Genomic DNA, 12795 nt, shown 5'->3' with positions numbered 1-12795 from the left:
TTACAGATTTTTCAATTGTTTCATCCATAATCTCCATAGCGCATCTCTTGTAGTGTGTGGCAGTTTTCGCATTTTTGCCCAAACCTACCCAGTGTGCAAACCAACATGAGCATGATTTTAATTCAGGGTTTTTCATTTTGTGATTTCCAAGGTCTCCCATACTATACTGTTTACTTTATTGTATGTTAAATGTTTAATAATAAGTAAAAAAATTGCCACTTTTGTATTAAATAAGTGCAATTTATGTACATATATATCTGTATAAAAATGATATGTATACGTATATCAGTAAGTCAAACTTATATGGTAGTTAAATAGCCCCTAGACCTCAGTAATCGTGAAAAAAAGCTAGGAAATTTCTGTTTTGACAATATGGGACCTTTAAGGCAGTAACTGAACTTAAGTTTTTAAGTAGGTAGATTTTTTTAAAGTCTCATTTGTTAACATTGGTTAATACACTGGTTAACATGACTAAGTACTAGGGCTGTCACGATCCCTCGATCCCTTCGAGTACTCGATTAAAAAAAAAAAATCTTCGATTGCATTTTGCCTGTGTTGAGTAATCGGCAAAATACCGGAAGTGTCGCATTCCACGGACTAGAATTCATAAAATGCATTATTAGACCATCTTCCAAGGCTGCATGATACATTAAACCCATTTTAAAATCATAATAAAGCATAATGCTTTTGTGAATTCACAAACACTATGATTCAATTAAATAAATATATGCGATGCAGGTTTAATATATGAGCTTTAATTATTTACATGCGTGTAGGCTATGTATGTGCATCTCAGAGCGGCTTTGTTCACAGTAAATGCTGCTCCACACAAACTGTTATCATTTACATGTGTAGATCGTCTCAAACTCCATCTCTGCATATTGTTGTGAGTTTGGGTTTATTATAACATTCATCGGGGGAACGCAAAGTGAAACTCCTCAATAAACTCCTAATTTGCTGCTTATTATTAATAGTTAGTAAGGTAGTTGGTATTGAGTTGATTAAGGGATCTAAAATGTGCACATGCAGAATAAGGCATTAATATGTGCTTTATAAATACTAATGAACAGCCAATATGCTAGTAATATGCATGCTAATAAGAAACTAGTTAATAGTGAGAATTGGTCCTTAAAATAAAGTGTAAACGCATTTCACAACTATAAATATAAATCCAAAGAAGATTCAGAGAATACTGCTCAGCTCAAACATTATTTTGTTGCCTTCAAAAAGCCATAACACTACAGATAATAAAGGAAGACCACAGCAAATCATGACAGAGCCCTTCTGAAAAAATGTAATCCACGGCTGTCCTTCAGCCTGCAGAGAAAATTGTGTTCTTTCTGAAAATAAGTGCATTATTTTCCACTTTCTTTGAGCTTTACCAAACCATTCGGTGCATAAAAGCACAAGACAGAGAACATGTTTAAATGCATTGTGAAGGTTTAGACCAGGGGTCTCCAAACTCGGTCCTGGAGGGCCGGTGTCCTGCAGAGTTGAGCTCAAACCCTAATCAAACACTCCTGAACCAGCTAATCAAGGTCTTACTAGGCATACTAGAAACTTCCAGGTAGGTGTGTTGAGGCAAGTTGGAGCTAAACTCTGCAGGACACCGGCCCTCCAGGACTGAGTTTGGAGACCCCTGATTTATGGTTTTAGTAACTTTCACATCAGTAAAATAAGTTCCATCCTCCCTGGCTAACAATGTCTTACATCAGAAACAACAGGAACTAGAAATTACAATCAGATCAATTCCAATTGATATCTACAATATTCACACATTTGATTGATTGATTGATTAATTGATTGATTGATTGATTGATTCATTCATTCATTCATTCATTCAAAAAAGAAAGAAAATTGGTGATGATAATCTGACATTCCAGTTATTGAATATATTTGAATAAAACAGATGATATGATTTTAAAGCTTTTATAATAATTCTATTATGGTCAGTAAGTGATTACGGGTATGTGTGCAGTTATGTTTGTTTTTGTGGAAGAACCTGTCAAAGATATTTTCTATCAAATTAGCCCCTCCACTTGATCCAGAAGAAATGAAAGGTTTGTCAATAGTCAGAGCCTTAGTTGAGTATATTACCATAAACTGTTGAAAAATAAAGTAAACAGATATAAAATTTGATATTGAGTAAACTACACTATAAAAAAATGACATTCTATAATGTCATACAATGGAAGCCTGATTCTGCCATGGAATAAAAAATAAAATAATATAAAAAAAAAAACATTTTATCTCTTTTTTTCCCCCTCAAAAAACACAGAATTGTGGGATATAAACTCACAGTTCCTACTTTATTTCTTGAAAGAGTTTACATCTGGCAATTCTAAGTTTTAACTGTAAATTTATATCTCACAATTGCAAGTTAACGTTTTTTTTTTTCTCAGAACTGCAAGAAAAAAGTCTGAATTGTGAGATATGAACTCACAATTATGAGAAATCAGTCAGAATTGAAAAGTGAGAAAAGTGGCTTTTTTATCTATCCCATGACAGAAACAAGCTTGCATACAATACGTCCATAAGAACCTCCAGACAAAAGTAGATGATCAGAAGTGCACAATAATATGATTGTCAGTAGAAGGCCAGCAAAGATGTCTTTCCTCAGGAAGCATTTGTCTTTATTTTCAGACAGTGAATGGTTTTGCGGGGTTTGACAGTGGTGGTGTAGTGCTGGGATTGCTGCTAACACAGAACACTGATGACTTAATAAAGATGGAGTGTTTTACGTTCATCAGAAGAACTGCTGCGCCACAACACACCATCTAACGTGAGTGAGTTTGACAGCTGCAAATAGACACGGAAGCAGCCGTGTAGGCTGTAAATTAATTTAATTTCTCTTTAAACGTGAACCTTTCTGAAAAATGTGTTTGCTGAACAAAATTACTCTCACTTTAGACCAAAATCAAAGTACACAAATCATAACTGACGTATCTTGGAATTATCACAGCATACTGCTATAGTGCAAAAGCATTACTGCCTGCTTTTTGAGTGCCATTTAGAAGTATTTTTCCATGAATTTTCTCCATAGGGATTCCAAAAATTTCTTCAATAAAGACACCAAAGCACCAAACCAACAATCACATCCTTACAAACTTTGATTTATAAAGCAAATAAATGTTTGAAGGTAATAAAATAAATAAAAACAGATCAAGTGGCTTTTCTGAGGACATGAACATTGCGACTGATATAATGAAATCAGATGTTAGGGTACAATATAAAACTTAATATGTAAGTGTTTATGCTCTAATAATTTCAATACAGAAATAATTTGAGTACATTTACTGGCTCAAAGTAATTAAGTAATCGCTGGTGGTGACCATTGTGGTAATGAATGGAGAAAGTTGCTGGTAAGTTTTTTAATATGCAAAACAAAATGTGACTTGAAAAGAGTTCACCGATGGATACATGTTTGACGTCAAGTGCACACTTACAGGTAACAACACACAAGAAACTCTGAGCTCTCTGTATTTTTAACTCGAAAGGTTCCTATGTTCACAATCTTATTTCAATAAATGTACTTTTGTCATGACAACTCTCGGAGGCATTGGCATGGTAATGTACATGACATTGTTAATGTATTTGGTATTGGCGGAATAGATCTGCTACGCTGCTGCTGCTGCGGCAGAGCAAGTACTGAGACTTGCTACTGCCAATACATCCACAACATGCTGCTGTGAGCATGTAAGAAATATTGCTGCTGCAAATATAACATACATGAAATAACCCCATATAGCATACATGAATCACCTCGTAGCAGATCTATACAGGTGGAGCTGGGGAAGGTGGAGGGTTTCTGAATAAAGCTGCAACTGCTACGGCAAGAACTAATCATATATTTGAATGTTGAGCAGCGAGCTCATTGGCTACCGATACAAGAGAGAACCAATCAGCTGTGCCATGTGATAATGATGTCATTAGGTCAGATTGAGTTAGCCCTATCGGACTGCGCCATCTAGAGTTTCATGCCAGAACTCTGTATTTCTAGAGCCTGGCTTTTGCACTCAAAATACAACCCTCAAGAATCTGGAGAATAAAACTGCACATATGTTAAGGACTAAATTGCCAAACACCCCAGACATAAAGCTTACTGCACAAAAACTCACCTGAAGGTCATCTGAAAAACTTGTCCCAGGATCACCTGTTGAGTTTTGTTATTGTACCCGCGGAGCATCTCACTGAAGAGTGTGTCGTTGAAGCGTGAGTCTTGTTTCGGGCACTTTGGCCCTTCACAGTGATCAGCCAGGAGAAGACAGGAGCGGCTGTCAGCGGCTAGCTTGTATTCCTGCACACACCTGTTCATCACACACACAGTGACAGTGTTGAGATTTCATTCAGATAATAAAATGGTAGTTCAATTAATGTATGTTAAAGTGATCTTTATCAAAGAAATGGATGAGTTGTATGTTAATACCATACACACTCATATCAGCTGAATTCTGTAATGTACTGTGATGCAGACTTTTAAAAAATTGTAAGAGATATTGTCTGTTTTAAGATGGATATACATGTACATGACATGTATGTCCAAAAATGTATTACACATACATGTTTGTTTGTGCTAGATGAATATATAATATAGAAAATGGTTTCTAATAGTTTTCATATATGTTTTTACTTTATATGACATCTATTTCATATATGGATATTTAATATATGTGCATATATTACAATGTCACCAATCTCTGGATGGACGTACACTGGATAAAGAAAATAATCACCCCCTTTAAAATAGTCACATTTTGTTGCTTTGCAGCCTGAAATGAAGACAGACACAGTTTTTGTTTTATCTAGCTGTATTTACTCAGTGCAACTTACAGCATCCAAGTGAAAGATATAACACCAACATGTCAGAGAGAGAGAGAAAAAAAAAACAGATTCACTGAGTTGGAAAAAGGATAACCACCTCCTAAATATGACTTGGAAACTCAATCAGGTGTAGGTGATCACCTTCTCAATGGCGCACAAAGCCATCTGACTTTCAACTTTGATCAGCTGTGGTCATTTCGATTAGCTCTGCATGAAAAGAGCAAGCAGCTGCAGGAGTTTATGACAAAGAGTGGTCATTGTGTGCATGTGACAACAATATCACAAATTCTCCACAAATGTGGCTTGTATGGGAGGGTTGAAGAAAAACGCCACTCCTCAAGAAAGGCCATATGCAGTCATGACTGAGCTTTGCCAAAACACACCTTGAAGATTCTGAGGCAGATGAGACTAAAATTGAATTATTTGGCCTCAACACCAAACGATATGTCTGTCAGAAATCCACTACAGCTCACCATCCATATAACAGCATTCCTCCAGTAAAGCATGAAGGTGGTGATATCTGTTATGGGGTGTTTCTCTGCAGCAGGGACTGGAACTCTTGTCAGGATAGAAGGAAAAATGGATGTGGCAAAATACTGTCAAATTCTTGAGGAGAACCTGCTGCCCTCTTCCAGAAAATTGACAATGGGAAGAAGGTTTACCTTCCAACATGACAGTGACCCAAAGCACACAGCAAAACTGAGCACACAGTGGTTGAAGGAGAAACCCCACTGAAAATCTGTGGAATGGCTTGAAGACTGCAGTCCACAAACGCTCACCATCAAATTGAACTGAACTTAAGCAGTTCTGCAAAGAGGAGTGGGCAAATATTGCAAATTCGAGTTGTGCAAAGTTAGTAGAGACAAATCCCAACAGACTAAAGGCTGTAATTAAAGCAAAAGGTGCTTCGACAAAATATTGACACAAGGGGGTGATCCTTTTTCCAACTCAGTGATTGTGTTTTTTAAATTTTTTCTGACATGTTGGTGTTATATCTTTCACTTGGATGTTATAAGTTGCACTGAGTAAATACGGCTGGGTAAAAGAAAAACTGTGTCCGTCTTCATTACAACAAAATGTGGTTATTTTAAAGGGGGTGATTATTTTCTATACCCACTGAATGTGCTCTTTATGTGCTTGGGTTCATATTCATGCACGTGTGTTTTCTCTCACCCGCAGAACATGAGCACATTGCTGGACGTCGGGTCATCATGAAGAGGAACCAGCTGCTGAAGACACAGCTGCTCACAGCCTCCATTGAAGCCGTCCGTACAGTCCGTTCCCAGAGAGTAGTCATAGCAGCCTGAACCATCCTTCATGGGCCTCAGTCCTTCCGGGCACTGTGAATGATTTGGGAAGAGAGAGATGGACACGGAGATCAACATCTGCATGCTGGTCTGGACTTTCTGTTACCAGGTAACAATATAAACTCTTGAGACCGCATGTACTGTATTCTCAGTGGGGAGTTATTATGTGATGAACAAAGCAGTTTCTCAGGAAGGAAAGAGTGTTAATAAGGGTTGCCAAGGCAGCACGACAGAATTCAGGAAAAGATCCAGAGCCTCAATAGGACACCCATTATCCAGACAAGTCAAACTGACCAGCCCATATATTCAGAGACAAGAGGAAGTCCAATTGGATTGTTGTATTTTCTTGCTTGTGCAAAAGTAGAGCATAGCGTTATCATGTGGTTGCTAGAGTATTTTGTGTTGTAACTTACGTGCCCAAGTCAAAAGTCTCATTGATGTGGCTCTGGTCTCTCCTTTAATGTAAGTCTGAGGAATTTCTGTTCTCTGTATCATTGGGCAGGTTGAAAATGTTAAGTCTGATGCTTGAATGCTCCTCAACAAGCACATCTTAAGGTGTAATGCATGATGCATAAATAGTGTGAGATGACTTGTATGCCAAAGCTGAATGTCTGGGTTGTTTTCATTAGCCCCAGTTTGAGCAAAAGTAGCTTGATTTTTTAAAGACCCCTATGTATGCACGGTTCTTTTTTTAAATTCTTTACTTAGGGGTAAAACAAAGTTTGAAATACCCTTGCAGCTATGTACTGTTAGCAAACATCCCGACCCCTGGGTAACAGGTGCATTACACTCTCATAGTGATGTCCAGTTCGCGAACAAATCGTTCTTTTGAACCAGTTCTTTTTAGTGAACCGGTTGAACCATTTCACCAAATCGGACTGAATCGTTCAAAACAGTTTGCATCTCGAGTCAGCACTGATCCACAATTTTCTAAAGTCTCTCACTTTCAGACATGCCTGACAAGTCCCTACGACTCGCAATAAACCAATATCCAGAGTTTATGTTACTCCTGTAACTCCAACAGCACTGAAACATGCTGTGCAGACTGAGAGAACCGATGAGCACGAGCAGCTGATATACTGAGCATGCGTGTACTACCGAACAAACGGTACTGCTACAGCGGTTCACGAGTCAACAGTTCTCGAATCACCAGTACACTGAACCGAGAACCATTTCTTTCGGGCATGTTCGACATTTCGGAAAACTTTCGACATACTGAGATTCGTTTCTTTCGGACACGTTCGACATACTGAGAACCGATGAGCTGGAGATGCTGAGCATGCTTGAAGCTAAAACTGATGCTGTGCTGATATTAATATACTATGAGCGCAAGTGAACCGAGGACTTGAATGAGGGGGCGAATTTGAAGAAATTAAGTTTATTTAATAACAGATCAAACTTACTGGAAAATGCTAATTCAACTATATTAAACAACAAACATGATGAATGTGCAACAACTGTTCAAAAAATAGTAAACCATCCAGGTACCTCTGGAATATTCATCTCTACATCCTTCGATTCGGGCAAACCAGTCTCATAAAAATACGTACCTCTGGGTACATTTATGGCGGTTCAGAATTCAAATATCCGGGGACTGTCCCTAAAAGTTAATGCTCTATAGTGTTGGAAATATGCCCTACGCCAAACCCAACCCTAAACCTACCCGATAGTGTTAACAAATGCAAAACTGATATAAAAACACATTTTTTGATGCAACCGTGCCATTTTTACTTCCTTATATGCAGATTTGAACTGTTTTGTTGAACCGTAGTTACACGGGAATCGAACCGGAGTTCCTCACCTCTCAAGTACGTCTCCGTACTCCGTTAGCTACCGAACAAACCTATCGTCCATGGAAACCCATTGATATGAAGCTGGATATGTGCGGTGCTAACATTCAAAAGCATCAGTTTTCAAATCTCCCAGCATATTAAAAATGTTTTGAAGTCACAACATAATACTCTTCAAGTAATTGTGCGAAAATTACGCTTTATTAATGCGTAAAATGCGTATGAAACTCTGTAAATCATACTTTGTGTGAAAATAATTTAAAAGGTGTCGGAGTTTTACTGCCTCTAGTGTTCATTTCTTTTGGAAACTGCAGTGATATGTACTTATTGGTACGTATTTCGCGTATTGCGAAAATGTTTTCCCAGGTACGTTTTTGCCATGAGACCGGGTAGGATTCGGGACATACTAATTATAATATTGAATACTATTTAGGATGGATAGTATGCGAATTGGGACGCAGCAAAAGCTATGTATAAGCATAGATAAGTATAAGTAGATTCCACATTTGACCGCTCCAGGCACGTTGACGCGTCCGCCACCTTGGAACGGTCAATGTGTCGTTTCTCACAATAAAAATCAATGAGTTTTATTGCGCAGCCTCTGGTCGTAAAAGCAGCCAAAATTTTAATTCCTGAAGAAACTGGATAAACTTTAACAGGTAAAAGTTAATGCTGCAGTGAGAGTGTTTATAATACAGCGTCAATGGGAGTGACAGTAAATTTTATTTCTATTCTTTGTTTTCTATTCTGACTGCCACAATCAATCTCTCTCTCTATTTTTCTCCCTCTTTTTGAAAGTCGTGGAAACACAATTGTGGAATTTTTATTTTGCTATTTGATCAAATGGGACCACAAACAAATATATTTAATGTAGTCTCCCATTCACCGCTATAGAAGTTTACCCGACAGCTTCCACTGTTGAGAAACTCACAACAGAAGTAACAAGTTTGAGCTCTGTAATTCAGCACTCCAGGCAATCAGAATTACAACCTCATTTTCTACTATAAAGCAGCTCTTCAGTGTTTTGATGTTTTTACTTATGTCTGACCTCAACGGTCTGAACAGAAGAAATAAACTGGAGAAGATTTCAGTGTCAAAGGTGCGGATTACCTAGGTAACGGCCACAGACTTATGGTAGTTTGAAAATGTTTACCAGCCGGAGTTAACTTTTTTCTGGGAACTTCACTCTGGAAAGCTGTTTCATACTCTTGAAATGAACTTCATTTTGGCCTGATTTTGTTCTAACTGATGTCTCACCAGTTCATTCTTCACTCTTCCTCTAAGGCTGCCACAGCTTGCACTCTATTTCTTTATAAGCAGTTTGTGTTTGGTGTAAATCTTGATGTGTTGAGTCTTTGCTCAGGGGCTCCCTGATCTATTATACTGAAGAATCTTCAATGAGAGAGCGCATTTGGCGTTACACAGATAGATAGCCAATGAAGGAGATACTGGAATAAGATGACAGTCAACATCGGCACTCCACAAGCTTCACATTCATTACATATGTATCACATGTCTGTCCCGCGGGAGCTGGTAGTGTGTGAGGTGTCTGTCTGTTGCTGATGATATAATAGAGACTTAACACTCAGCATTAATGATTTCACAATTTTCACATGAATACATGTATGTCTGTAGCAAACACACATATGATCTAATCAACAACTGAAATGACAATTGTAGTCTGGCAATGTTACATCACAATTTATTATCTAGAAGTGCTACTGACCTACACGAGAGGATGAAAAACCTCTGTAGAGTTGCTCAGGTGACAGGATGGTGAATGCCATGAATAAAATTACAACCCCCAATCACAAGGAAAAAAAACAATAAGTAAAATAAAAATGAATGAATGAATAAATAAATAAAAATAAAATATATTAAATAAGTCTAAAATTTCTTAATATGTTTTCACATTGAAATATACAATATTTTTGAAAATAAAAACATTGCACTAAGAAAAATGAAGCCTACTGTAGGACCATTACGATTTTTACTTAAATATTACAAAATAATAACAAATTATTATTATTATTATTATTATTAAATCAGTATAAACGTCCGCCACCTTGGAACGGTCAATGTGTCGTTTCTCACAATAAAAATCAATGAGTTTTATTGCGCAGCCTCTGGTCGTAAAAGCAGCCAAAATTTTAATTCCTGAAGAAACTGGATAAACTTTAACAGGTAAAAGTTAATGCTGCAGTGAGAGTGTTTATAATACAGCGTCAATGGGAGTGACAGTAAATTTTATTTCTATTCTTTGTTTTCTATTCTGACTGCCACAATCAATCTCTCTCTCTATTTTTCTCCCTCTTTTTGAAAGTCGTGGAAACACAATTGTGGAATTTTTATTTTGCTATTTGATCAAATGGGACCACAAACAAATATATTTAATGTAGTCTCCCATTCACCGCTATAGAAGTTTACCCGACAGCTTCCACTGTTGAGAAACTCACAACAGAAGTAACAAGTTTGAGCTCTGTAATTCAGCACTCCAGGCAATCAGAATTACAACCTCATTTTCTACTATAAAGCAGCTCTTCAGTGTTTTGATGTTTTTACTTATGTCTGACCTCAACGGTCTGAACAGAAGAAATAAACTGGAGAAGATTTCAGTGTCAAAGGTGCGGATTACCTAGGTAACGGCCACAGACTTATGGTAGTTTGAAAATGTTTACCAGCCGGAGTTAACTTTTTTCTGGGAACTTCACTCTGGAAAGCTGTTTCATACTCTTGAAATGAACTTCATTTTGGCCTGATTTTGTTCTAACTGATGTCTCACCAGTTCATTCTTCACTCTTCCTCTAAGGCTGCCACAGCTTGCACTCTATTTCTTTATAAGCAGTTTGTGTTTGGTGTAAATCTTGATGTGTTGAGTCTTTGCTCAGGGGCTCCCTGATCTATTATACTGAAGAATCTTCAATGAGAGAGCGCATTTGGCGTTACACAGATAGATAGCCAATGAAGGAGATACTGGAATAAGATGACAGTCAACATCGGCACTCCACAAGCTTCACATTCATTACATATGTATCACATGTCTGTCCCGCGGGAGCTGGTAGTGTGTGAGGTGTCTGTCTGTTGCTGATGATATAATACAGACTTAACACTCAGCATTAATGATTTCACAATTTTCATATGAATACATGTATGTCTGTAGCAAACACGCAGATGATCTAATCAACAACTGAAATGACAATTGTAGTCTGGCAATGTTACATCACAATTTATTATCTAGAAGTGCTACTGACCTACACGAGAGGATGAAAAACCTCTGTAGAGTTGCTCAGGTGACAGGATGGTGAATGCCATGAATAAAATTACAACCCCCAATCACAAGGAAAAAAAACAATAAGTAAAATAAAAATGAATGAATGAATAAATAAATAAAAATAAAATATATTAAATAAGTCTAAAATTTCTTAATATGTTTTCACATTGAAATATACAATATTTTTGAAAATAAAAACATTGCACTAAGAAAAATGAAGCCTACTGTAGGACCATTACGATTTTTACTTAAATAAAATTATTATTATTATTATTATTATTATTATTATTATTATTAAATCAGTATAAAGTAAACATACTTAAATAAACACTTTATAAACCCATTTCACTATTTATTTATTTATCTGTTTGTTAAAAATGCAAGGATTATTTTACATAAGCAAAAACATATTAAAGCTTTCAAATGTAGGACAAAAAAAAATGCAGTGCAGACTTTCTATCATGCAGTTCTTGACCAGTGTGTTTGCTTGTCTGAGCTGAAAATTAATTCAGACATCCTGTATACAATCATCATATCCATATTTTTCTGTATAGAATTAGACCATATGGCAAAGCCACTCTGAGGTCAAACGTGATTTCATTGAGCACACAGCTTCGGTACCAGAGAGCCACCAAAGACTCTGAACCTCAAGACCAAAGGCCTTAGATTGGATGATTTCAAAGAAAGCAACAACAACATCAAGCGAGAAATAAAACAGCAGTGCTTCAAAGCACATCAGGAAAATAAGCGGAAAATGTATTTATTTTTAAGGGTGGTGCGGGGGGGATTTTTGCAGTGTTATCGTGCTTTAGTTATTTTAATGGCATACTGAAGTGGGTCAGCAGGACGAGCGCACTGGATCATATAAGTACCAGAGAGCCACCAAAGACTCTGAACCTCAAGACCAAAGGCCTTAGATTGGATGATTTCAAAGAAAGCAACAACAACATCAAGCGAGAAATAAAAGAGCAGTGCTTCAAAGCACATCAGGAAAATAAGCGGAAAATTTATTTATTTTTAAGGGTGGTGCGGGGGGGATTTTTGCAGTGTTATCGTGCATTAGTTATTTTAATGGCATACTGAAGTGGGTCAGCAGGACGAGCGCACTGGATCATATAACACACATATGATCATATAGACTGAGATATTCATCATATTGACCTGAGAAAGGATCACAGTCAACAGCATCAGTCCTGTGTCTGTAATATAATATTCATCAGAGTGTTGTTTATGAATGCTTCAGTCTTTCAGTCTCTAACATTCTCTCACAAGCACACAGTGATACATTTTTTTGTGATACACAGTCTGAAGCAGCAAACTCAAGACATTTCAGCTCAAAACCTGCTGTCATTCGGGTTATACTGTACGTCTTCTTTCATCAAAACAACAGAAAATTCATTATTTTAAATTATTTATTTTAACAGCCCTACTTTCAATACTAATAATATGGTCAACATTTTATAACAAATGCATACAGTAATATTCTGGTCTGTGTACAATACTGTATATTCTGCTTAATTAGAGGACTTACTGAGAGTAAATTTCATTTATGGCACTCTGTCTATCAATTGCCAGTATTTTGCCATATATATATATATATATATTT

General features: G+C 37.0%; 1 protein-coding gene across 2 annotated transcripts in view; it reads right to left on the bottom strand.

The window, feature by feature from the left end:
• Positions 1 to 12795, bottom strand: part of LOC107727993 (astrotactin-2-like) — a 236493-nt gene that overhangs the window by 126353 nt on the left and 97345 nt on the right. For both annotated transcript variants that reach the window (XM_016538046.1, XM_016538051.1), the window contains 2 exons: positions 5995 to 6161; positions 4119 to 4307 (listed from right to left, as the gene is read on the bottom strand). In XM_016538046.1, the coding sequence (XP_016393532.1) occupies positions 4119 to 4307; positions 5995 to 6161 (356 nt within the window). The remainder of the gene's footprint in view (positions 1 to 4118; positions 4308 to 5994; positions 6162 to 12795) is intronic.

Source organism: Sinocyclocheilus rhinocerous, unplaced genomic scaffold (assembly GCF_001515625.1).
Source record: "Sinocyclocheilus rhinocerous isolate Xijiao unplaced genomic scaffold, SAMN03320098_v1.1 scaffold1364, whole genome shotgun sequence".
Taxonomy (NCBI): domain Eukaryota; kingdom Metazoa; phylum Chordata; class Actinopteri; order Cypriniformes; family Cyprinidae; genus Sinocyclocheilus; species Sinocyclocheilus rhinocerous.
This window is presented reverse-complemented; position numbering and strand designations above follow the sequence as displayed.